Consider the following 27,783-nt stretch of genomic DNA (forward strand, 5'->3'; position numbering starts at 1 on the left):
AGTTACTCCCTTGTCTGTCAGATCAAGCCTTTTGGTGATGCCCTTTACTGGGGAAGAGCTTACTTTAGGGATACTATTTCTAATGCATTACATCTGCATTTTCTACTATGCAGAGACTAAAGTTATTGATCCTGCTCTACTTTTTCCCTCAGATCAAAATGAAGACCTTTTTTACTGTTTTGCAATAATTGTTCCATTTTGAAACTGACATTCACTGAAATACCTTCAGAGCCATCTCGAATCCAATTGAATTTGCACAAATATTTTCATTATTTATTTTAATATTTATCTGTTTTTCAAAGGGTATGTGCAAAACCGCTGCTAACAAATCAGATGTCAGGAAGTACTTGGCACCAGCCATGCTTCAGTAATATATCCCTATAACAGGAATAGCATCGCATAGCATAACAGCATAGAATAGAACTAGACTAGACTAGACTATTTCAGTCAGAAGGAACCTACAACGATCATCTAGTCCAACTGCTAATTTTCCAAATGGAAAAAGAGTTTCCTCTTTATATTTAGATACTATTAAAGTTTTCACATGAATTGCCTACACTTCAGATAAGGTACTTTTAGAAGAAGTGTGTCTTGGAGGAAGGAGAGTCTTCATGACCTTTCATACTTTGATACCAGTGCAGAACTTGTGCTAAAGAAGTAATTATAATAAATGTCATTTCCTTATCATATAGATGCACTACATCTAAATGCAATTTTCAAACACAATGCAGCTGAAATTCCACTTAAATCCACTGAAGCCAAGTGAGCCATTGTAGCAAAATTCATGCAGCATATTCCCATGACAAGCTGCACTACATTTTCCTCACTGACTTATAGTTTGTGCCTCTATATACGGGTAGAAAAGGTTATCCATCAAAGGTAACTTTATCCAGGGAGGTGAACTCTCCAAAACTGTGTTTCTAACCTTCAGTTCTAGGTAATGTGTTCCCCATCAGCAGTTAAGCTTGATTCTGGAAGCTTTGCTAAAGCTTTATCTGGTCCACAGGAGGTACCTGAATACCTGTGAGATATAGAAAGTAGTTGTTTCTACTACAAAAGTGTTTGTTTTGTTTTGGTTTTTTTTTTTAAATGAGAAAAGATTAATTGTAATTATAATCTGAGTGTTAATTGAATAAGTGAGGAAGATAGAGGATTTACCACAAAAGAATCGAAGGAACTGCCTACATCTCTGCTAGGTGTTGTACTTAGCTCACCTTCTGTTAAGGCTGTTTAAAGACGTGCTTTACTTTCCAGTGGAGCCTGACTTTCTCAGTTGTACAATGTTGCACTGTTAACCTTTATTTGCTGTACTTTGAACTGAAGTTAAGTTTAACTGCCTTTGTCTGGACTGCAGGCTGCTCTTTACAGCTAGTATATTAGTATTGTAATTATTAGTTCTAGAGAAGATAAATAACATGTCAGTTTTCGAGAGAACTGTAAAAAGCAGCAAACACACATGCTTTCATTAATGGCAGTGCTCTGACTTGAAAGAATTGTAAACAATAACTGGAAATAGTAGATTAGGCATGAAAAATAAGTCCTTCCTTAAAACTGACTCTGTGCTGCTCCTTAAGTCTCTTCCTATTGTGGGACTGCTTGTTTCTATCCGTTTAATTAAATCTTGGTGCTGAGGGCTGTAACAATTATAGCCTTGTTAATGACAGACAGTAGCAAAGCTTTCTCTTCCAGTGTCCTCATTTTATATACAGTTTCCCAGACTTTAATATTGGCAGGAACAGCGTATCTCTCTTGTCCTGGCTCTGTTTTTTGTTGACTAGTTGCTACATCAAACCTGGTAATTCTATAGCTGATCTGGGTAATTTAGATAGTATTTGGCAATAGCTTTCAGTGACACCTTTGGGGCTGGATCCGTATGATTTCTGTTTTGGTAGAACTATGTAGGGAGTTACAACAATACAGTGCCTTTTGGGAGCATCAACATGCTTTTTTTATTAGCATAGTTTAGTCTTCCCTCCAGGTGGATGTAAATTATTTCAGTATTAACAGGTCAGTGCCAGGGTTTGATTGCACCAGTTGTTTCAGTTGATCAAGTGTAACAATCTCTCTGTGCAAAGAAGGCCTATATATATTTTTTTTTTTTTTTTTTGAGTATTCTTTGTCTCTGGAATTATCCTTATATTAATCTCTCTAAATTTTATCAAATCTTAATGAATAATACTGTGTAGCATTTTTAATTTGAAACTGCCAAATTAATGAACAGGTATAGATTGGTAGTTGCATCTAGCCAAAAAAATAAATGTCTTTTACAACAAAGCAAAGAAGTAAATGAAAAACAAGATGTGCACAGGGATCCTATGTGTCTAGTGGAGTGCAATGAAATCAATAAAATAATTAAATCATTGTGCTGTCCTCTAAAAACTATTTTTTCTAATGGAAGCCAAGCAGTACATGCCCCTGTGAAATAGACTGCACCAGACATTCTCAGTAGTGGAAAAATCTGCAAATCACTTGCAAATTGGCAAGCAATTTCAGTAAACAAAAGAAATCTAAAATGGTAGTAGCCAACTAGTGAGCACTACAGCCACCTCCAAGCTCTTCCAAAGGAAATTCCAATTCTTAAAAAAGAGTTCCAGCAAAAGGAGGGACAGCATGAGTCAAGATGAGTTAATGAGAAAGAGTGCTGTGTGTGCTTTCCCTGCCCCTCTCCACCTATGGTAAAAAACACAGTTATGTCTACATATGCTAATTGTTAAGTTCCTTTCCCATATCTTAAAATGTGCTCCACAAACTCCTAAACCATGTATAAAAACATCTCAGACTGGAAAGCCTCAGCTTTGAAATTCTCATGTGCAACAGGGAAAGGAACAGAGAAGTCAGAAGTGTTAACTTGGAGCAATTAGGAGCAAAAAAGTCAAGGAAGCCTTCAAATGTGGACAGGAGAATGATAACTACTTACAGGACAAAAGTTATATTTGCCATAGCATCTATTGAAAAGTGAAATTCTGTCACCTTTAAGAATTTGTTGCTTGAGTGATGAAATGCACTTTATAAAGTGTTTCATATGGCTCTGTAATGACCATCACCTAGGGTCATTCTAGGGGAGAATTAAAAAATTAAATTCTAATTGTGAACACTGATGGGCTGGCAAAGAATTTATTTTTAATTTTGTCAACAGAGAGGTAAATAATAGATTTTTTGAAAGGTGGCCTTTTCTAGCTGTGGATTGCAGTGCAGCCAAACAACTATTTGTTACCCCATTCACGAACTGAAATCTTAGCTTAATTGATGTGTGGTTTATGTCAGATATAAATGCCAATTGCCGCTATCAGTAATTCTCACCCTGACCCACTGGGACAAGTTCAGCATTCAGTACCTATCAAGAAAAAAAATCGTAGTTATTCTGACATATTCTCCCAGCATCTTTCAACTTCAGCAGTAGTTACATTTCCTGCAGAACTATTTGTGTTACAAGGTCATAGGTGTCAAAAAGGCCACAAAGACAAGCCTCCATATCTCATCCTTGCAATATTCCACTCATTTCATTAAATGTATGTCCACTCAGCAGACAAGTGTGCACATGTGGTCTCTAAAGAATTTGCACATTGGTGCCACTGACCTTCAGCTGGAACCCTGATTATTCATAGGCATCTACTTTGCATAATGACAACCAGAGATACTTATCAGCTATATCATGAATGCATTTCCAGTTACAGTTGGAGGGAGGTTTCTTGCTGATGAGGCTGGTAAAAGACAAGTTAGAAATGCTCATTGATACGGCACTCCGATGTATTCTGTAGCTCATACCAAGGCGAGGGTTGTGTTGTAAACTTTAGGTCCCGCTGACAAATACAGGCAGAGCATCCATGCGGAAGGCAGAATCTTATCACGTGACAGAGCAAACAGGAGCAAACTTTCCTGCAGTGACAGGACAAAGTCAAGTAAATTTTCTGTTACCATGTGCTAATTTATTTATCATTCTGACAAAATACAAAAGGACTTTGGAAGGAAGTCCAAAAGTTTTAGAAGCTCTTATGTGAGTAAACTAGCCTGAAGTGACAGCTGAGAATAGACTTTCCTTCAAAAGCCATAGCTCTAATCTCTTAAACTGTGCAGTGGAAGATTATATGCATGTGTCTGTCATCCCATTACCTCTGGAAAGACCTGCAGAGAGTAAGGACAGTGTCCCATTAATGCTTTCAGACCTTGAAGGAAAAAAAATCATTCTGAACTGTTGGTTCATACAGATGCATGTGTATAAAAAAGGTGTTCTGATTTCCTAAGAGTGCTGTGTGTTTTCTTGAGGGTACTTGGCTGGAATGCAGACAAGGAAGCAGCTTACCTTCTTGTCTTGTCAATGTTGTCTCAGCCCAGAAAACCTCGAGGAAGAAAGAGAAGATTGCACCATTGCTAAAAGCACTCAAGCTTAGCAAGTTCACAGTGCAAGAGTGAACTCGATGCGAAAGAGAGTGCAAATGGGATACTGAGAGCACTATGAGAAAAGCAGAGACTAGTTTTCATAGACACCCAAGGGGAACAGTGCAGTGCTCAGTGCTGTGCAAAAGTTGCTGGACATTGCTAGACTAGAAATCAAGCTGTAAGTAAAGGTCTTGCCATTCAAAGACAAGAGCAGGCAACAGAGAAAATCTTTTCAAGTGCTTCGATCTTTTGTCTGATTTATCTAGCAGATCTAAAGACCTCTTTTTCAAGTCATCTGGTTCTAGTTTGTGTTCTAAGTATGGAGTGTAGTTAGAAGGTCTTGTTGGAGTGTTCACTACGCTCACTTCCAGGAAGAAGCGCAGGCAGATCAGCCACAAATTTTGGGCTGTCTTGAGATCCCATCATAGAGTCCAGCAGCCAAAATCTTAAAGGCCTTGTGCAGCTTTCAGTAAATGTGGCAGGATTACCACATGCAGCTTAAAACCTACAACCAACATGTTACAAAGGCGCTTCATAGAGAGAAAGATTAAGCGATATGTGTTCCAACTAAAGGAGGAACTCAGATTCAGTGTCACAAGGAGAGGTAAGGTGACGATTTAAGCCCTGACACAGCGCCTGCCTAATGGCATTACAGCAGCAGATGTTAGCTAGGGAGATGGATGAAATCCCATGAAGAATGGGATGGGATGGGAACTCACTTGGCATCTAGTGAGCTACGGCTAATAAAAGTGGATATGACCATGAGAGGACAACTCAGAAAACCATTCAGATTCCTAGCAACAGTGTGGGGAAAGGAGTAAGAATAGCCCAGTCTGGACTACACATTGCTTGTTTTAGGGAATAACCTTCCTGAAGGCTGAGACTTCATTCGCCATAAGTTATGAGCTTTGGGAGGCAGAGGGGAAGGGAGATTGAACCAGGTGGAGAGAGCATTTGTACCTTGAGTTCTGACACTGTGTAATGGGAAATTGAGACCAAAGGATGACTGCCAAAGCCATTGCGGAGATGGATGTGTTATTGATTGTCTCCATAAACATTTTGTTGGCTTATTGTTATACTTTCCAGAAATGAAAGCCAGATTCCTTTTCCTCTTCAAATTTTCTTTGTTTAGATGCCAGTATCATTCTTAAGAGAGAAAGGAAATACAGCAATTGTGTGGGGTCTGTTTCCATCCTTTGCTTGCTGTGATTGAATTAAGTTGTGGTCTATTCTCTTTTTTAGTAATTCTGTAAAGGAAAGAGTAGAAGTGGATGACAAACTAACAAATATTATAAATGGTCATGGCAACCATTACAAAAGGTTTTCCTTCACTCATTTGATGGTCATTTGAGGAAAGTCTAGTCACTTTATTTCTGTGCACGCAGCATAAACTGCCCTCAGCTACGCAAAGGATCTTCTGAAGAAATACTGGCAATCCTTTGACTATCTGTTAAGCTGACATGCAAAATGGGAAATCATTTTAGAACAGTTTCTTCTGGAGTAAAAGGAACTCTGGCTCTTAGAACAAGCTCTGCTGGAGTTTGCCTCAGTCTTCCCCTGTTGCTGTGTAACATTGTACTCTAAGTTTTTCTTAAGTATGGTTGTATGGATATCATAATAAGGGTGTACACATGAAACTTGTGAATCATTGGTTTACAGTCATTCTGATTAGATTAAGCCTAAAATGTTTGCACCAAGAAATTGCAGTTTCCTATCTTAAAGCTTGTAACAGGATATATCAAGAGTTATATATCAAGTTCTTTGGTACTGAATTTAATTATTCACTTCACATCTTATCAACTTATATTTAAAATGCCATAACAGTTTAAAATGCTTCTATTATTTTGAGAAACAGCCAATAAACATGATATTGCCTGTTGCATAATAGGAATTTGGCTTTATATATTTATGTGTATGTATGTATAAATATAACTGGGTTTTCATGAAAATAAACCTGTTTGCAGGGAAGAAGAATTTGCCTGTGTTGTCCCAATATGTGAAACTCAACATGTTCATCAATGACATTCACACAGTTAACAAAATCAGCAGTGAGTTAGCCCGTCATGGAATTTCTATTTAATAGTGTTAGTTAAGGTCAAAATTGTACCTGAAACTTTTTGAAAAACGCTTAGGAGGAGCATTCTCACATGTGAGAAGTAGCTGCAGCCTGCCATGACACAGTAATAACAGAGCCCTCAAAGTCATAACTCCTTCATTGTGGAGCACCCCCTTCCAAGAGTGTCTCCAGCCACATTCCAGACAACGTCGCCTCCTGCTTTCCTCCTCTCTCGCTCCTGCTCCTAGCAGCTACTGCTCTTTCTTAAATGTCTGAGCACAGGTGCTGGGTGCTCCCCTGCAATAGGTTACCCACACAGGTTTCAGAGCCAGTATGATGGGCTGCCCATGTGGGTTTCAGAGCCAGGTGGACCCAGCTGCAGCCACCACAGAGCAGCTCATGGCCTCTTCCTATGCAGATCTTCCCTGCTGCCACCTGTCCCCAAACCCTGCCAGTTATAGTCAATACATTAACCATGATGATTTTGAAAATACCATACCTCCTCTATAGACAAATAATATGAAATATCATAATTAATGGGTCTGTAAATTACAGGAAAATGTATGATAGTTGACTGGATGACTCTACAGAGTTGGTGAGATAAAAAGGAAAGGAGAACATGATGACTTTGCAGAGGAAGTATGGGATTCATCTCATTTGACATCTGTCACTTTCATTAGGCATCTATGGTAAGCTGATTGTCTTCACTCCTGTGGTCATCGCATCCTTCAGCAAACAAGTTCTCCCATCTCATTATGTCCAAATTCTCCCATCTACTAGATGTCCAAAAGGCATGGAATGGCTCTTCTACATCTCTCTCCCCTAGTGAATGAGGTAGCATAGCTGTATTGAACTATACACCTATCTTCTTGATAGCTTCATTTTTATCTGCTCAGTGAATCCCGCTCTGTATTTTAGGTTATCAGTTATAAACGAATTATAAAATCCAACACTGCTTCCACAGGCCAAATATCCATTAACATTGTGAGGAAAATGTATAATTTAATGGTACAAAACTTTTCTCTTGGTGGTAGCTTGTATGTTTTTATTCTGTGTTTCTGTTGAGAACAGCCACAGAGCTATTCTCAAAGTTTTACATATTTCCATAATCGCTCACTTCCACGGGGGTTAATTTAGTCTTCTCCAAGAACAGCCCACAGTTTAGTTAAATTCTGCCAGTTACCATTCATCTGGCCCATGCCATCTTGCCTCTCTCATTTCATAGGTCTTCTTCCAGAGTCTGAGGATGCGGTGAGGCAGGCTGAGATGGAGGGATTGTGAAGGAAAAGACATGTAGGTAAAAGGCTGTGGTCTGAAAAAAATGATGGTACAGGAAATTATTTGCTTTATGAACACAACAGGGAGGAAAGCAGACCGGGAAGAGGGGTGAAGAGCCAGTTCAGCATCCATGAAGCAGAAGGCAATTTTGAAATTTTAGTGCATCATGGCTGTGAGACTAAATGACTAAATGACTAAATGACTAAAAGGCTGCATTTGCCATGGTTTAAGCAGCTTGAAATACAAGCAGAAATACCTGGATAAAGCACTAGATGAGGGAACATCGATTTTTGGTTAGACAGTGTTACTCTCATTTGGATTCGGGATCTTAACTGCTGTCTTGGTAATTTTACTCACTGGGCTTTGCAAGACTTGTTTTTATTACATCAGTAATTTAAATGAGTAATTCTAGCATAAACTAGAGCTAAAATAATAAACTAGAATATATTTACATCTATATAGTCACAAGTGGGTTCTTAGCTCCTTTATTAAGGTAATATTTTACTTGAGCAATACACATATTGGCAAGCTGATTGTTTTTTCCATGTTACTTTCTGAATACAGCGCTTCTTTTTCAGCGTGCGTCTACGAGTTCTCAGTTTCTTTCAGTCCCCATGCAGACAATAAATTAATTAGCTATTAATCAACAGACACATATGTGTGTGTGTGTGTATATAGGATATATATGAATATATCTTGATCATGACACACGACATTTTCTCTGAAGACAAAGTCCTTTGTACTAACTACTCACACTGTCCTGCTGTTTCTTATGCAAAGCAAGTAGACAAGGCATGGTGAGTTGCCAAGGAACTATTGCCTCAAGGGAAAATAAACCCAAAACCTCAGGTATTTAGATCTATCGTGCATTTAAAGTAAAAACCTATTCCATGCGAAAAGAGACTCAAATCAGAGGGCCTATAATATCATCAAGGCTGATTCATATACCTGTTTCATCAACTAACAAAAGTAAAATACAAAATATAAAATACTGCATCCAACTTGCCTGTAAAAACTTCTGCACCGTTAACTAAAATTGCACTGAATTTGGCCCCACACTATAACAAAGTGTCAAGATGACTTTTTTTAGGCATGGCATGGTAAGGCAACTCTACTGTATTGCTGTATTATTTTCCTGCTGAGTTTGGGCTTGGGGGTGTGGTGAATGGATTACAGTCAAGGGATTTTTTAATTGTGCTTCCCAACTGTTCTTACGTGATTCCCACCAAGAAAAATGTTAGTGGGAAGCCTAACTTTGTATTTTCTGAAGAAGAAGCCTTCAAGGGCCACATTTTTTCAGAAGCTTAGACAATAATGTGTAAATTGCACGTATTTGCGCTGCTGACACTGGGAAAGATGAATGTGCTTTCTGGCTCAGAAAAGGACAAATGCTTTCCTCTGTGCTGGAAGTTCACAGTCTTTATGAACTTGCTTCCCTACACTAGTCTATATTCAAACCTGGTTTTCTGGTAAAAATTATCTATTTGTTATATCTTAAAAACACCAGTGTGCCCCAATAAATTTATTACAGTGCTCAAATTTGCTGCTTTTGTCTGCATGTCTGCTTGAGCAGAAAGTGCTTGAAGACAAAACCAGTGATTAATCCATTGATAATCTAAAGAATACAATGTTTAAGCACTTGCAGTGCCTGATATGAAGATTTTAATACATGTCCAGCCTATGTCATGAAAATAAATCAATGTATTTAATATTGATCCAGTATATAAATTATTTATTTCCAAGGTGTTGTCCCCTCCTTTGTAATAATTTTTAAATCTAGTGTAATTCAGAAGGTATTAACACTTAACTAATTTATAAACATGAAAACCAACAGAAAATTAAGAGAAACATTGCTCAATATAAATTGGAATTTTTGCTATCTCCCCACACAAAATCAACTTTTAGAAGGATGTCTTACTATAATCTTGATAAAAAGAGGATTCAATAACAGGGATATTCCTTGGCTCTTAATATTCCCAAATTTGATAAAAGGGAGGGGTAATAGAGGATATCCCAGTATTAATTGTCAGACTATTTCCAAACAAGCACAAACCAGATGCTGATGGGGAATGGAATTCTCCAGTGTACATTCTGACATTCAACCCGAAACTTTGTTCAGAAGAATTGTCCGTGGGTTCTAACACCACAGATTGTTTGCCTAGATCATACCTTCCTATATTTTGGTTGTTGTCACTGTTAGTAGAGACTGTTTAAAACAGATTGGTTTCTCATGAATGTACTCGTATTCTGTTGAAGATTTGAGAGCAAAAGAAAAATGTAATCTTTTCTCCTGTTTCTTTCCTCCTGACCTTTTTTCGCATGGGGAATAATTAGGGCTAAAAAACAAAGAATAGAAAGTCTCATCTCTTCCAGGAACGAAGCATTCTGAAATTCCCTGTTTCTCTTTCTGCGTCTATCTGGCAGAACCCCAGATTCTGACACCAGTATTTAGCCTGCGCAGCTCCTTCCTCACAGCTTAATCCAAAGCCTGTTGAAGTCAGTGGGAACCTTTCCCTTGACCTCAGGGGGAATCAGCTCTGCTTGTGTAGGCAGAGCAGTTTCAAATTATTTCCACTGCTGATTACAGTATAAGTACTGGCTGAAATCAGTAACCTGTCCTGAGATCCAACACTACTGCTAAGCTGATGATGTCTTAAGTTACTATTATACTCTTTTAGTTGTGTTTTAAGAAGCTTAAGTAGTAACAGCTGCCAGAAAAACAACAGATAAATGACTTTTTTCTTCTCTACTGAGAATAAAGAAATTAAGAACAACTGTACAGCTTCTAAAGACTGTGTCATTAATAACCATCACTGGAGATATCATAATGATTCTTTTTGTCTTTTGAAATGTTTATGTCAATAATACAAGGTAACTTAGTCATTATAACTCAAGGAAAAAAAACTTAGTTTTTGTCTGGAGATTGTTTTTAAAGGTAGAGAAAGTTCTTCTGATACAAGATAAAGGGACAAAATGTGGAGAGCATCTTAATAGACACTGCTCTTATTGACTTCAGTAGGAATTTGGGGTGTTCAGACCTTTCTGAATCTGAGCCGGTTATTTATGGAAACTCTACAAAAAGTCAGATTTAAATCTTACTGACTATTGAACCAAGCAGCATTGGGAGCCATTCCAGGCAGACTAGAGCAAATTCAGCTCCATTTTCCTCATTAGCTTAATGGATGTCTGCATTCAAGTTCATAAAAAAGGGGATGGGAAATGGTGGAAGAATGTAATGGTTGTAAATTCATGGCTTTTAATTATTTAAATTGTTCATCCTTAAAATATTTGGTATAGTGGGCATTATCTCTATACACACATTCTCACATAATATGTGATACCTAAAAACAGTGTTCTGAAAAGTACATTTCCAGTTACATTGTTAAAATGTTTGCAAAAATACTTGTTTGCAGTGTATGAACTCCAGGTCCAAGTTTTTGCATCATCTTTTCCACACCCATTTCCTTTTGATCGAATAATTTTAATTTTAATAAACAATGATTTTTTCATATTTTTTCCAGTTTTCCAATTTAATTTGTTGTTTTCTTTCTGTACCTCCTTTTAGCTTCTTCCATTCTTTCCTCTTCTCACTACAATGATGTCTCTTGCCATTTTTTCACTCTGTATCAGTATTTGCATTTCTCTTCTCTCCATTATGTGGTCCTGTCTCTACGTCTTCCGCACTATTTGGTTTATCCATCCAGTTTTCTTCCACCAATCCATAGAATCATAGAATCTTTTAGGTTGGAAAGGACCTTGAAGATCATCAAGTCCAAACACTGACAAGTCCACCACTAAATCATGTCCCTAAGCACCACATCTACACATCTTTTAGATACCTCCAGGGATGGTGACTCAACCACATCCCTGGCCAGCCTGTTCCAGTGCTTGACAACCCTTTCGGTGAAGAAATTTTCCCTAATATCCAATCTAAACCTCTAAACCTGGCACATCTTGAGGCCATTTCCTCTTGTCCTATTGCTTTTTACTTGGGAGAAGAGACTAACATCCACCTCGCTGCAACCTCCTTTTGGGTAGTTGTAGAGAGCCATGAGGTGTCCCCTCAGTCTCCTTTTCTCCAGGCTGAACAGCTCCCTCAGCTGCTCCTCATCGGACTTGCTCTCTAGACCTTTCATCGACTTCATTGCCCTTCTTTGGACACGCTCCAGCACCTCAATGTCTTTCTTGTAGTGAGGGGCCCAAAACTGAGCACAGGACTCGAGGTACAGCCTCACCAGTGCTGAGTACAGGGGGACGATCACTTCCCTGCTCCTGCTGATATTCCTGATACAAAAACCACTTCAATACTTCTACCATTTCCCCAGTGTCTTCCTTCTGACCTTCCCACCTCCTGAGATTTCCTGTATCTACTCAATCAACTCACAGATGTCTGTCTTCTTCCTCAATAGTGGTTAGGGTTTTGCACTCCTTTGTTTACATGTGCCTTATTTGCTAAGATGATGTGTGAAATTCCAGTGCGAGGTGGATCCAGTTGCCTATTACTGAGCAAGGAGAAGGTGGAGGGGAAGTGCTGCATGCCCAGGGGCAGAAGGATGACTAGGAAGCCATTGTTGTGGTCTGTGGACACAGTGCTGTTTCCTTTTTCATCGTCCTCCAAAAATGCATGAGGCAATAAGGGCAGAGAGGAGACAGGGAGGAAGCATGTTTCGCAAGAAGAAAGGGCAGTACCATAGGAACACCCACTCTGAATATCTAAATGCAGTCTTTTATCGTAGGCTCATTTAATGATACACAAAATAACTCTGCTAATATGTTAATATTTCTGGCATACTAGTTTCAATGCCCTAAGGTGGTTATTTGAAAGTGGGACTCCATTGCTGCAGACTACTTTCTCATAGGAGGAGTTTGGGGTAGACATTGCTGCCTTCCCAGGTCATTCAGCTAATGTGTCTTGTCCATAATTGTATGGCATATACCTACCATAAGAGAGAGGCTGGCCCTCACCGCGGTTCCATTCACTTCTCCACTGAGACTTTAAATAAAAATCTCAAGGCAGATGTTTAGAGTTATGATGTGATGATGGTAAAACCAAGTCATTGAGAAGCAGACTCCAGTAACTTAGGACATAAAAGAACCTGTGTATTAGATCATTGCTTTAGGGACATATTTGAGCTGCTGAGTCATTAACTCTCACTGGTCCACCAAATACCTCTAGTCTGATAAATTACTGACAATATTAATGCTGTGAAATTAATAAGCAGCACTAACATTTGACTGTCTGAATTTCCTTTTCTATTTAAAAAAAAACAAATAAGTATGTTCAGGATAGATTAGACAAAGCTTATGTACAGGAAGATGTTTCAACATCACAATGAAAATGGTGAACTTCAAAAGAATTACTGTATTTTTTTAATTAATCTTTGTGGATTATCAAAAAGATCATTAAGTTCAGATGTTTTCTTACAAGGCATTTATCTAGAACTTGTTATTTAACCTCTGCATTCTCATGATTGCCCATTTCTAATGAACATAATTTAAAATAGCAAAATAAGAAAACTAAATGTGAATTATATTCAAACAACACCTTTGAACTTTAGGAATCTTGAATATTTATACTTGCATCTGTATTTACATTATTTGCAATGGTTTCTTTCTGTCACTTTTCATTGTGATAGATTTCAGAGATTGAGAGTGTGTATTAGTCAGTAATTAATATTATTAATAATAAGAACAGATTTTCCTTATTTCTTTTACCTTAGAAGCACCATAATCCTAATACGTACTATAATGTAACACTTAGAGCTTGTAAGTAGCAGCAGCTCTCATGATTAGCTAGACCGTAAGGCTGAAATACGAAGCGAGCTACAGGAACACGGGAGCAGCTACAACTCCTGTGCTGTGGGATCCATCCTCTCCTCCCGTGTCCTGGTCTGCGGGCAAAGTTTGGTCCTCACTTCAGTAAGTAATGGTTGATTTCTTCTCACTGGCTGGCATTTGCTGTGGGATAGCTACGGGTTCTTGCTGCAGTCGCTTCACTGGGAAACGCTGTCCGGTGCCTTTTTCACCACGGCACTGGGGAGAGGGCTGTGGTGTGGGGGGGGATTACGCTGGCAGCTATATCTGCACTTAAACTCCTCCTGGCACTCAGGGGTACAATCTGCAGGATTATTTTGTATATCCACATATAATGTAATGCTTAGGGAAGTAAAATAAACAGTCTCTGAGTCCTAGCAAAGGAGTACAGGAGACAACTCTACTGAGGACAGGACTGGTCCGTATTTCCCAAATAGAAATGGAAAGTAGTGCTTAAAAATTATTGAAAAGTTAGAGGTAGGATTTTTTTCTTTCTCTCTGTCTTTTTTTTCTTTTTTTTCTTTTTTTTTTTTCTTTTTTTTTTATGAGGTAAAGGTTTTGACTGACTTTGTTCTGTAATACAGTTTATTCTTTTTATGATATTTTGGAAATTTTAATAAATTCAGGGAAATGACTGAGTATATCTAGGTAACACAAGCTTGGAGTTCGTGGTTTGGGTTTTTTTTCCCCACAAACATATATTAATGTCACTATTTTTCAAAATACATGAGGAATACATATTTTTAATACTTCAAAAGGTATGTCATAATTTTTCATTTAAGTAGGTCTTAATATAGAGTTAAGTTGAATAACATTGAATTTAGAATCTCTAATTAAAATGATTTTACCATCAAATATTTGAAGGAAGGGAGGTGAGGGAAGAAGGGACAGGGAAGACAGAAGAAGCAGGGCAGGAAGGAAAGAAGGGGGAAAGGAGAGTAGGAAAAATTTTATAACAGTAAGAATGAAACATCAAAGTTTCACAAAGCGTTAAATGGAAAATATTTTCTTTTCTCCTTGCACAGTTTTCTGTCACTTGTCAAGTCCTGATTTCAAGTTAGGGAAGTAGATATTCCTTGTTTCTTTCTCCTTCCCCACAAAATTTTCCAAGTCTTATTTATTCATCATAAAGAAATACAATCTTAACTGTTTTTCATATGCACTCTCTCTTAAATTAAGGAAAAAAGCATAGATGTAACCATCCAACGCATGTCCCATAGAAGTAACACTAAAAGATTAAGTGAATTCAATTCCTGTGGCTATGTTTTAGGATGTTTTACTATGTCTTCTTCTAAAAAACTGAAGAAAATATATAAACTTTCACAAAGGATCTAAAAGATTAAAAAAAAAAAAAAAAGTGACTTGGGCTATGACATGTAAGCACATCCTACAAACATAGTCTTGGAAAACTCATGGGACTGCACATTCGCATTGCAGTCCAAGTAGGTGCAGTCTTGCTTCTATGATGAGAGTCACAGCAGTGTTTAAAAAGAAATAAAATAAAATAAATTGAAAACATATGCATCTAGCTCAGCTTTCACAATGAATTAAGCATGCTCAGATGGTGGACTAGATCTTCTATTACAGTTCTGAATTAAAGCTTTGGTGTCTGTTTCTCCACTGCTGACTTCCTTCCCCTGTTCTGCAGCTGGTCTGTGGAAAGTCACCACTGATACCTCTCCTCACCCCTGCAATCACAAAAAGATATTCCTGTTCCAGTACCATTGCTTAATGGGGCTCTGCCTTTGCTTTTCAGGTTTTTTCACTGCATTTTTTTTAATTATATTCTGCCTGTGAAAGGAAAAGAGAAGATACAAAGAAGTAGCCAGGAGGTCTGCAGAGGTGTGGATTCCTAAATCATCTTCCGGAAAAATCCAGGTTTGGGTGAGGTAAATATACATATTAATCTAGTGATTATGAACTCATTTTGTCTCATCTAGAAGTATTTCTTTTTCAGATAAGCTGTTTTCCCTCACAACTTTTTCTTCTTTAGATGCAAGTCCTAACAAGGATGTTGTATTATTGTCAGGTCAAGTTGGAGTGAAATATGGTGGCTTAATTGGAGGTTCTGGAGTTAGATGGTCCAGTTTCAAGAGGAGCTCAGTGAGCCGGACATGGTTAGAAAGTAGCCACATAACAATATATGTTGCGATATAACCTTTCATTTCTCACTACACTCCCCTCAAGGTCCCAGCTTTATTCACTGCTGGGAGTCTGTACATATTCCTGCAAGAATCAGGATCATTTGTAGAATTTGAGATGCTTCTTCACCGTGCCCAGTACCTGCAACCAGTGAGAAAGGGGTAACAACACATGGGAAAGGAGTTGAAGGCAGACAAAAACTAGTTTAAGGAAACTATGAAGAACCAGTTCCTGCTGCTGTCATAGAGTTTTTTAAATTGAAAAAAATCATTACTAGCTGCTGTATTTCCACTTCCCTGTTAGTTTTTAGTACGAGGAAGCCTCAGCAGGAATACATCTTAAAAATATAGAAGTGTTATAAATATAGCACAAAAATCACAAGGGAGAATGATATCCTAAGAATTCCAGGCTGGACACTTAGTATGTAGACATTTTTCTGTAATTTTTCCCTTATTCCCTCTGTCTGTCAGTTCCCCATTTGGAAAATCAGGGTAAGTCCTCATATTCACTCAAGGGTACTGTGTTATCAAGCATTCAGATATTATAGTGAGGGCAATTTAAAATGTACTTTGAAAAGTTCAGGTTTGGAATTTTTTTTCTCAGATCACACTCTTAATGGAAAGCACTTTTTTATTTTAATTAACTGTTCTTGTACTGGCTGGGGCCTGGTAGCCTGAAGCTTGAGTTTAATCGTTACTCCAAATTCACACCAAAATCTGTCCTATTTAGTTCAGCTTTTAAAGCATTCCTGATCTTTCAGTTGGGGGAGCTGAAGGCTGCCAGACTAGATGTTACCTGTATCACTCCATTATGTGCTTCAGGCTCAAGCAACTGTCATGTTTCTTGCTTGTCTTGTGGAACAGATAGTATAAGCTTGTTTAATTTATAATAATGCATATGCCTAGGAAATGGAATTTAAGTTATAAAGGTAGGCCAAATTTTCACATAGTTTTGAATGAATATTGTTATTTTTTGCATAATTTATTTAAAAGTGGAATTGCAAGAACCTTTTTTCATACCTTCAAACCAATACTTTTCATTACTGGCTTAAAACACTGCTGTGTAACTACTGTGGTTTCAGCCAGAACACAGTGAAAAGTTTTAGAAGAGCAGCTGATAGCTAGCTAATCTCAAATATGGCACTATCGCATTTTTTTCCTTTCATTCTCTTAAAAGTCAGAAAGGGTTTATGCATCTGTACATTTACTGCTTTCACCCTACAACTGCAACTCTGCTCTTCGAAAACTTTTTTTGATTTAATGTTGCACTTGTGTTTAGCATCTAATTTCCATTCTGCTTGAGAAGTATATTATTTTTATGACATGGGAAAAAGCTTATTGATTATGATTAATGTGCAATTATTTCCATTTTTATGCAATCCTGTGATTTTGTTACCACTTGTGTGGTTTTTACAAAGAATGATGAATGAACTTCATAATGTTCACTTTGGTTTCAGTTCTGATAAGCATCCAAATATTTTGATGCTTACTCAAAACTTATCCAAAGTTTCCTAAGCTCTTGAGTCTGCAAAACTAGTCTGAACACTTAGACAGAGAAGGGCTTTCCTCATGAGGTTTCCAGTTGTTCCACTAGTGGAACCTGATGGAAATACCATGAGGTCAGCTTTTCTTCCAGTTGTTCCAAATCTTTAACATCTGGACAGAAACCGGAAGTGAGAAATCCTGCCCAGAAGTTGTATTATAGGAAAAGTTGGGTTCTAAAAATAGGTGTAGAATGACTGGGTTTTTTTACTCCTCCAAACTGGCTAATCCACGACTGAAAAAAATCAAGAATCCAGAATTACAGATGAATCAGGTTAATTGGTACCAGAAACTATAGCCTACTCAGCTGAAACCCTTTGCTCCTTAGAATTTGGTTATTTGTGAAGTGGCATATGCAGAGCAAAATTAAAATTTGGTGACATGTCAGAAGTTTTCAGGGATGAGTATTTATTCTCATTCCAGACAAGTATTTATTCATTCCTGAGAGGGTAGTACACAGATCCTGGTGGGAAAAGGTTATCTCAGTTTTGTACAAAAAATACCCATGTATTTCCTCCCAGTATTAATATTCTGGGAGAGACTGTAGCTATCAGTGTTACCTTCTTTAAATTGCTCTAATTTCAGACTTGGTCTATTGGGAATGTGGGGGAAGTTTAGCTGATGTTGAACTTAGCATTGAAATGACTTTCAGCCGCAGAGACACATTTTTAGACAGAAGAATTGGATAGCTTAATGCGTTCTACCCCGTTGGTTGGCATCTAATAAGTTCAAAGTATACTTTGCAGAAATGAATGATCTCTTTGATGAAGCCCTGTCCCTATTTTCACTGTCTGTGGTCTTCTGTTTACTGTGTTTCATATCACACCAAGAATGACTAGTTCTCCCTGAAGATCCTCTCGTTCTACAGGGTCTTGCTTGCCAGGTTTATCTTCCTGCTCAAACAGCAGATACCAGCTCAGATCAGGCTGCTGATAATTGTTCACTGCTGATAGCAACATCATCCTATGGGTTCTTTATAGCAATAAAGTGCATCACCATGTAATACGAGCACTGCTCCTAAATTCATTAATCTGAAGCTAGGAAAAAGTTCTGAGGTTCCTCTTCCCCTTGAGAGAAGTGAGAGTTCAGGAAGCCTTTATAAATGGGCAAGCAAGGACCTCCAGCATCCTCCCAACCCCACAGATCAGAAACATGTGCAAGGACACCAGTGGCAGCATGCTCCAGCAGGCTAAGGTTTAGGACCCCTGGAGTGCTTGATCTAGAGTAAGGAGTTGGAATGGGCTCAAAAAAAGGAGACAGTTATTTAAAACCTGAAACATTTTGTGACAACCATCTGAATTAGTTTGCTGCCCAATCTTTCTCTTGCCCTGCTCGAGGTCACAGACTTCACAGAATTTTATGGAGTGCAATGTGTGCAGGCACTGTAAATGCCATGCTCTCAGCACTTCATCAAAGACATTTCATCTGGCACAAAGCACAGCATTTTAGCCATTGGTAACTTGACAGGAAATATTTCATAACCTAAGTTTTATGCACATGAAAGCAGAGAAAGTACCAATAAGGCAAATGTATGAGTGTATGGTAGCCCTTGAACTTCTGCACATACGTTGTAAAAATATATTAGTTACAATTCACTTTATGCTTGTTTTCAGGAGACAAAAAATTTAAATTCAAGAACATTTATGTCAGTGCAATCATTTACAGGCAGTAGCACTAATTACCAACTTTAGTCAATACAGTCCTTTCAATTCCCTTGCCTCTCAAGTCCCTGGACGCTCATGCTTGCTTGGTACTTGGTCAGGCATAGAAACAGCATGCCATGTCCCCCATCCACTGGATCAGCAGCCTCTAAGAAACATTCACTCATCCAGCATTCAGCCACCCCTGCCCAGCACGTACGTGAAACCGTTGCATTAAGGACCACAATGAAAACTGACTTGCCACTTCTTCAGTCTCTCAGTAATGGGAACCAGCCCTGTCTGGATGGCATCTCAAATCTGAAGGAAAAGAACTGAATAAAGAAAAAGACCTGCCTGATCTTGTTCTCACCTCATCTACGTCTGAAACAGAAAGGTAAGGCTCTTAATTTCTCAAATAAGGGAAAATAAGGAAAGAGGAGCTCTTTAGAGACCTTCTGGCAGACTCAGTAGGAAAGCCAGGAAGATGAGGCGGATTGTCCTCTGGACTGTAGCAGATGGCTTCTGCTGTGACCCAGCTGGGGGCAAACAAGGGTGGCCGGGGCTGGGAAGTCTGGGACCTGATTAAGTAGTCTTCAGAGAGGCAGAAGACCCTCAAAAAGGAAGCGCTGCAGGACTGTAAAGATTACCTTATGTAAAAACATAATGAAACAGAGTCCTTGTCTGCTATATCTCAACGGTCTGAAGTAATTCTTGAATTACGAGTATTGGGAGCAGCAGTTCACGTTGATGCTGCTACTTCACCTTTTAGATCAACGGCCAGGCTTTAATCCTTAAAACCAGCTTCTGGGAGGTCACCTTTGAACTTTCAGACTCAGCTGGGGGTATCTATCATGTTTTCTCCAAGACAGGAGAATGACCAGGCAGAAAGCCAGGAATGGTTGTAGAGTGCAAAGCCAATATTTTTTCCCCTTGGACTTTATGAGAATGCATATGATCTTGAATTTTCTTCATAAGTTTATAGCATTGCACTATTTATTTTAAGCTTCCTTTTTATTGTTGTGCGTTAGGTGTTTTCTCTTTGCACTGCTACAGGCAATAAAGTTTCAGTATTTGCACTTCTTTGGAAAATAAACACAGGTTTTCCTAAATGTAATTGATATAATAAGGAAGAAAGTTTCAAAACAAAAGTTCAGAGAAAAATGTTTCTCAAACATGAAAATTAAGTATCCAGACATAAACCATGATATTTCATATTATTATTTCACAAAACATTATTTAACATTCTTATAAAATATTTTTGGAGGTCCATGCAATGTTGCCCCAAACATAAGGAAACCATCTTAACTGTTAAGTTTAAAAAAATACATGAACAAAGCCAAAAAAATTGGACCCTATAAATGTCATACAAAATTTTTCACTAATCATCTCAGAATATTCATGAAATGCCCTGGAATATTCATAGAATATGCTAGCCCTTTACGTAACAATATTCAGACACTGTTGCTTGTAGTATAATAAAAATAAGCATAAAGCAACATTGCCACTACAGACAGAGTAAGAAAAGAGTAAAAAGATCTGTTCATCTTTCTGTTGGTATCACTCATTTTTCTTCTTACTCATATTGTGCAAAACACAGCCTGCAATGTGACGGGTGTTGAGTGGTGGCCTGCAGTCTGTCACTCTGAGACGAAGACCTTGAAATCACTGTAATCGACACACACAAACTCTCACTCTTGCTAAGCAGCAGCATGACACTTATCAGATAGCAGGCTTCCACAGCTGTGACCGTAGTAGTAGAGTGATTCTCTCAAAATTACAAAAGGGACGTTAACACCATTCATATCCGTATTGGTTTTGAAAGCAAATACTCTTTTTTTTTTTTTTCATTACATGTAAGCTGTGAATTCCCAGTGGCCTGAACCTTTCGGTATGATCCCATGTTAACATGGGTTAACATGTCATGATGATTAACCACATTATGGAAGTTAGCAAGAAACATCTATGTCTGTTAAAGAAATCATTGCCCTTACAAAGAATTTGTTTCAACAATGATGTCAGGCCAAATAATTGATCCTAAAAATGTCGTCTTCAGAAAAGTAGCCCCTCTCTGACTGCCCACCCTATAACAAGCTGTTTCACTATTAATCAAAGGTAGATGTGGCACAGTGGGCTGCTGCCAGATAATAATGGGCATTTTCTTGTGAGCCATTAGGCTGCTCTTCACTGCTCTGCAGCTCTGAGACAGTCTCCAGCAACATGCAACTTCATCATCCAGAAAATCTGCACTGGACAGCACCGGCATTTCTCACCAGGCAGTGTTCGGTTTGGGGATCCAGGAGCAGCAGTGGTCCTGCTGTGAAGGGGAGAGCAGAGTGATGATAGAGAAAGGATATGATGGCAAATTCAGAACAGGAGAATTAACCAAGAAAGAGCTCAACAAAAGCATGACAGGAGAAAAATCCCATAATTTTTTTTTTTCTTTTTCCTTTTTTTTGCTTGACTCCCAGGTTCTGGAATTGCAGTCACCTCTAATGCCTTCCAGGTAGGGAAGGAAGATGTAAGTTTCCAACATAGCCAGCAGATAAGCACTACACAATCTCTGTGTGAACAGCAGATTGACTTGTTCTGGATGCTCTTCACTTACTGTGTACATCACATCCACAGTGAGTCCAATATGCCCAGGAGATAACGAGCTTAATCTTCAATTGATTTGTACATGTACAGCGAGTGCAATGCATTCTAGATGCACAAACTTTGCTGTGCATGTGAGATAAATGCAGTCTGCGTGTGTACAATAAACCCAGGCAGCCAGAACTTGTAGGTTTATTGCCCAAGCACAAACTGACTGTACATAATAGAATGTCTTAGGTGCATTGATAAGTTAGACTCACTGCAAATGCAATATAAAGTTGATCTACACAGACTTTATCCAGAAATAGAGCAGGTTGCTACAGAAAGCAATAAGGCAGTTGACTGTAAGTCTTGGAGGAAAGCTGGCACATACCCCTAGCTGTGCCTCTCACATTCCCCTGGGGGGATCCACAGGGTGAAAAGCAGTGCAATACATACTCAGAATACAGAGTTCTTCATGCAGAGAAAAGCACGACCGTGTACAAAGCCGTTCACACTTCCTTCGAGTCGCAGCTGGCCATGTAGATTTGGCTAAGCCAGCCCCAGTGGTTCCTCCGCCCGTGTTCAGTGCCAGGAAGTTGCAATGAAAGCAAGCCTACAGCTTATTGGTTTTAAAGACAGATAATAAAAATTGACCAGAATGAGTGAATAATAATGCTCAGTATAAAATACATGAAAAATTTAGTGATTTTTTTTTTTAAACAAGAACTGTGTTTGCTTTTAGCTGCCATTGCGTGCTGATAACTTCATTGAATGATTCACTATGCCAAATCTACTCTTCCCATCCTTCCTAATCCTGCCAGCTCAGATCTAAGGAGTACTGTAAAAATTTTGGACTCTGTTTGTGACCTTGTGTCTTGCTGTGTTTCCCTTTCTATCGTTTCAATGTTTTCCTACCCAGCTGTAGTGCAGTACCGCATTCCACAGATTTTAATTGAACAAAGCAACTCAGGATCATTAGCAAATGATGCAAACTACCATCCTCCAAAAATGCTACCCAGGAGTGAGATGTGGGCCAGCACTGTACGTGCAAGCAGCATTACAGCCTTGTATGCTTCAGAAAATGAGTCAGAGCTGCGTCACCTCACCTAGCTATCTTCTATCCCAAGCGTAGTGTTTTCTGTGCATCAGAGAAAAATGGCACGCTTTTAAGTGTCAGCAACTCCAGGACACAGTGGGGTGGTTTGTTTCCCAGAGGAGTGCAGGCAGGCCCATGTGCGCTTATCTACGCTGTGTACGGTGCGGTGAGTGTGAGGGGTGTGTTTGCACCCAGGGACCTGCTGCCACCGGGATGCTGCGAGGTGCTGCGTGCCCAGGTGGTTGCGACCACCGAGGGTACTGTCCCTGGTATGCGATCTCCTCAGAGGTGGCCTGTGTCCTTTGGGGGTGGCTTTGGGCTTGGTGGCTACCGTCTCCTGCGGGTGTAAACGTGCTTGGGCACTGTGCAACCCTGGGCTAGCCCCTAACCAGTGGCCCGGGGCGCTGCGTAGCCGTGACTGCGTGAAAGGTGGCGTGTGGTGCCGCCCGGGCAGCGCCCCTCCCGGGGTTCGCAGGCGGCGGGGTCCCGGTAGCCTCCCCTCTCCCCAGAGAGGCGCGTCGGCCCCGTGGAGCGGGTCCCGGTAAGAGAGCGCGGGGCCCCCCGGTGGCGGCGGCCGCGACGGCTCGGCGGGCCCCGTCCTGCCTCCTGCGCGGCGGGTGGGCCCGGGCCAGTCCGCGGGGCCCCGCCGGAGCCGCGACCTGAGCCCCCAGCACGGCGGGTCGGCTGGGCGGGGCAGCCCCTGCCCTCCGCGGAGGCGTCTTCCCTCGGCACCGAAGTTTCCCCGACTTGCGCCGAGAGAGGCAGGTCCCGGCGCGGGGGGGGCATCGCGGCGGAGGAGGAGCGGATCGGCGAGGTCCCGGCCGCCGCGGGCGGCGTGTGCGGGGGCGGGCGTGGAGGAGAGGTGGGCGAGCAGCGATGACCTTAGCGAGGAGCGGGCCAGAGGCAAAGCGAGCGGCAGAAGGGGAGGATGGTTGCTGAGACCCGGAGGAGAGCCGCCCCGTAATGTCACCATGTAAGTCTCTTCTCCGGACTCTGGGCTGAGGCTTGCCGACCGCAGCGCTCGGGGAGCGCGGATAACCCCCGCGGGTTCCTTCGTGGGGCAAGAAATCCCGGCCAGATAGGCAGGGCTTCCCCCCCCCTTCCCCCGTAGTAGGTGATGAGTAATGTCAGGCTTGAGCCATGCAGATAGGTAGGGCTGAAGGAATGGGGAAACAAGAGTTTCACGTTGGGAGCTGGGCGGGCAGGGCAGGCAGGGCTCTGCCCCGTCCGGGCTCCGGGTCCGCCGGCGGCTGCCCTGCAGAGTCCCGGGCGACCGCTGACTTTCTCAGAGCACTGTAATCCCGTCCTTAGGGCTGCTCTGGTGAGTCTCCCCGTGCTTGGAGACAAGTGGCGAAATCCTCGGTCCCGCTCGCCGCCCGCTGTGAACGCCGGTGCCCCGGCACCCGCCTGTCCCGGCCTCTCGGCTCGGGGCCGTGGTCGCTCACGTCGAGGAGCCCCGTCCACGACAGGCACCGTTCCCAGCCCTCCAGGTGCGGGTGCCAGCACAAGTAGAGAAAAAGGGAGAGGGAGGGCCGGGCCGGCTCCATAAAACCTTCCCAGCCCCATCGCTCCTCCCTGCAGCGCACGGCGGAGCAGAGGCAGCGCGGGGCTCCGCCGCCGTCGGGGGGCGAGGGGCGGCCGGCTCGGTGGCTTTCCTTCCCTCCCTCCCTCCCTCCGTCCGTCCCTCCCGTCCGTACGCCGCCTGGCCCCGGGCGGGCCACTACCGTGGCCTCTGGGCGCCTTCCTCGCTATGTTTCGCCTTTACTGACAGACTCTCACCGAAGGTAAGGCAAGGTACTAAGGTTTGGGATTAGGCGTTTCGCCGGTGCGTTCATGGCCAGGTGGGAGAGGGGACCTGCGGCTGGACTTCAGGGAATCAGCACGAAGGGGAAAAGGGTCGGGTTTTCTAACAAAGCACGGTGCAGTTAAGGCAGAAATGAGGAGGAGTTCCTAAAAACCTAGCGTAGCAGTGCTACAGAGTGCAAACAGCCAGCAGATTAGTTGCCCGCAACTGGGAAAAGTTCATTTTGAAAGGAAAGCCGCGGGACTAAGATGGATCTGATACAGCTGGCACTGTTTAAATTAAAAGGCAGTGTCTTATTTTTTTCATGTCTTTCGATGAGTGTGAGGGTTTTTTTAAGGTTGACTGTAAGAATAATTAGGAATAAGTAATGCCTAACAAAATGAAAATTTTAAGTGACATTGTGTAATTAAACTTTGAAGACGTTTGTGTCCTATGCTTTAAAGCAAGGGTTTCAAAGTTAAAATCGGCTCTGTTAACTGTGAGTTGTAATCACCTTTCGCGTGTAGTTCCACTTAAGAGTGATTAAGCTTAAAATCTTTTTGTTTACAACCTATATGAGAAAAAAAAGTTGTGAAATTGATGTTATCTTCCCTTTAATTTTAAAGTGTCAGCAACATTTTTTCCTTAATAGCTTTAGACATGTCAAAGACCAAAGAAAGTCATGTCAGTCTGCCTGAGGCAGAATTCACATCCTACTCCAGGGAACTTTGCCGAAGCTTTGAACAAGGAAGATGGTGTATTCAAACATGTATTGCATGTTTTGAGATCATACAGTATGAAATGAAATGCTCCAAGATTATTCCCATTTTGTGTATATTTTCTTGCAGAGCTGTATACTTCCTAAAAGGGGATGATGGTGTGTTAGCTGGCTGCTAGAGTAAAAGGTTTAGTAGTTAGATGTAGTAAGACTCCCACTAATTTCATCTTGAACTGTGTCAAGTTACTATCCATTTATGGTTTAGATAAATTACATGTCTATTTTGCTCTTCTGGAATGAATTGTGAATAAGCTCATTGTCTCCCTATGTTATAGGAAATGAAAGTAGCTGTGGACTGGACTTTATTGAATTGGTAGCTAGAGTGCCTAGCTGCTCATGTCACACAGTGTCTGCAATGGAATAATGCAAGTCCATAGAAAATCTAGTAGTTCTTCTATCAGACTCCATAGAAGGTCACTGTCCAATTTTTCTCCTTTTTTTTTTTTTTTTTAAAGTTAAGAGGGATTGCTGTTGTGAGACTATATCCAACTGTAATGGATGTACTGCTACCATAGGTGTCCTAATAGTCCCCAAATATATTGGGTAAAATGTTGTTTTGTTTCTCCGTTTGACAATCTACAATGATTTCAGAGCTGCTAGCATGTTACCAGCTGGGGACAGAATAGGGCTTTTTCATTTAAACTGAAGCAAAATAGAGAAAGAAAACCCACTATGAACAGTATTCAGCAATTTTAATGTCTCTAGGGTTAAAGACTGAAATAATCCATTTATATTCTGAGATCTTTGTTATGGACTGCTTTGCTTACATAAAGTCTTGGTGTGTTTTAGTACTTTGCTGTGCTGATATCCATTCTCTGTGCTATTGAAGAATATTAAATGACAGAACAATATCCTTTTAATACTATTTAAAATAGGAACACAAGACCAAAGGGGTCTCTTGGGCCATCAAATCAGTGCTGTTGTAGCAGGGGACCACATCATCCTTCCATAAGCTATAAACTAACCCAGACCTGTTTGCTAATTTTTCTGTTGAATTATTGATATGCTGTTTGGATTCAGTTCTAGATGTTAATTAACACTAATAATCCAGAAAATGAACCTTAAAATAAATATAAACATGGTTGGTATTAACAGGTGAAAAATATCTGCCACTAAGTTGGTTTTTTTGATGCCTGGGAAGTATTTACCCATTGCTCTGGCTTCTTTTCATAATTGTCTGCCAATTGGGATGTCACATTATAAAAATATCAGGGATGGATTTTGTTATGGAAGAAGCCTTTTTGTTGTCAATGTGTTAGCTGACTTCCATTCCTGACAACTCCTTGTGTAAACAGGGGTGATGATACACACATCACAGCGTAAATCTGAATTTTGGCTTTTTGTCTTTGCAAGATCTCAAGAACATGTAACTGATTTCCTCGCTCATTTATAGCACTCAGGTAGATGTTATGCTTTGTAATATAGATCTTCAGAAGTCCTCTTGAAAAGAAGCAGATCTGACTCATGGTGCCTGCATTGGTGGAATGTTTTGGTAGCGTGCTGCTTCTGTGGTCATTCTTGATTGATTTTGATAAAACTTTCCTTTCAACTGAGATGATGCGCTGTAAGGAAAATTGTTTTGTCCATCAGCAGTAAAGAATATAAGTGGAGAAGACAGGTTTCGTATTTTTTATGTATTTGTTTATTTTGGTGGAGAATTGTATATTTTTTTATATTGTATAATTATTTAGCCTTTTTCTGTGGGAAAAAATCTTTATAGTTACTCCGCCTTGTTGTTTTCACTTATGCTCGGCTCTGTTGTTGATTATCCATGTTCTTGAAATCTTTCTTGACTTGTGCTTTTTACAAGAGTGAGGATGAGGAAACAGTCTGTAAACTAACACCATGGAGTACTGGCTTGTAAGCGTTACCGCAATGCAAGTAAACATTAACAAATAGAAATTGGCCAAATTAAATAGCTCACTCAGAGTAACGCTGAATCTCAGATTCTTTGAGAAAGGCACTAAGGGCAATGTGACTGGGTAGATTCACTCCAGACATAGGCAGCAAAAACTTGCCATGTTTTTTTTCTCCTTGAGTATCTCAACTGTTGTCCCCTGGATTCTCCAGCTATTCAATGAGCAAAAAGTTCAGCTGAGTTCAGAGACATCAAAAGTGATGATTGCTGTAACACACAGAAAATGTATCAACATGATGAAAATCAACACAGATTTCTTCTGAATTAATAAATAATTGTTTACAGCTGTTTCCTAGTCTGATAACTTTAACTGTGCTTGCTCAGAACAAACCAAGAAGCAAAAAACAGTAATGCAACCACTTCTACAGGTTTGCGTTGGTCGATTACGCAGCAGGCTGGCATGTATCTCATCAGTAGCTGCAAACTCTCTCTTCCGTAGAAACAGCAATATTCTTCTGTATTTCTGGTGTGTCATGCTGTTGTCCTCAACACTTCCATTTCATGACTTTGTGAGTATATGCGCATGCTGTGTGTGTTTGCATTTGCATATAACTGTTTTCATGTCTTAAAAGGACTTCTGTTCAAAGTCAATTTTCTAAATTAATATTAAGAGTATTGTGGATTTATGAATTCTATACATTGAACAGTAACTGTTCCCAAACCTCAGCATTCTGTTGTCTGAGATTTTAATAGGGATTCTTGGGTCATTAAGTTGAAGGACAATAATTCTATTGTTTGATAATCTGGTTATTTTGTGTGTCTGGCTTCATCAAAGAGATTCTTGTA

At 40.3% G+C, this 27,783-nt stretch overlaps 1 protein-coding gene and 1 long non-coding RNA gene across 6 annotated transcripts in view; both read left to right on the forward strand.

Moving 5' to 3' along the window:
• The first annotated feature begins 15,324 nt into the window (after positions 1-15,324).
• On the forward strand, positions 15,325-21,371 carry LOC142601285 (uncharacterized). The gene is made up of 3 exons (XR_012834887.1): positions 15,325-15,414; positions 19,122-19,242; positions 21,317-21,371. It is a non-coding gene; the product is annotated as an uncharacterized LOC142601285 (long non-coding RNA).
• Positions 21,372-23,117: 1,746 nt separating this feature from the next.
• The window catches only part of ADGRG6 (adhesion G protein-coupled receptor G6), a 117,601-nt gene continuing 112,935 nt past the window's right edge, over positions 23,118-27,783 (forward strand). For 3 of the 5 annotated variants that reach the window (XM_075748265.1, XM_075748262.1, XM_075748266.1), the window contains exon 1: positions 23,118-23,491. In XM_075748265.1, coding sequence (XP_075604380.1) covers positions 23,490-23,491 — 2 coding nt within the window. In that variant the 5' untranslated portion in view covers positions 23,118-23,489. Of the gene's footprint in view, positions 23,492-23,829; positions 24,303-27,783 lie in introns of all 5 variants that reach the window. The other 2 variants (XM_075748264.1, XM_075748263.1) reach the window with 2 other exon arrangements.

Source organism: Balearica regulorum, chromosome 3 (genome assembly GCF_011004875.1).
Source record: "Balearica regulorum gibbericeps isolate bBalReg1 chromosome 3, bBalReg1.pri, whole genome shotgun sequence".
Taxonomy (NCBI): domain Eukaryota; kingdom Metazoa; phylum Chordata; class Aves; order Gruiformes; family Gruidae; genus Balearica; species Balearica regulorum.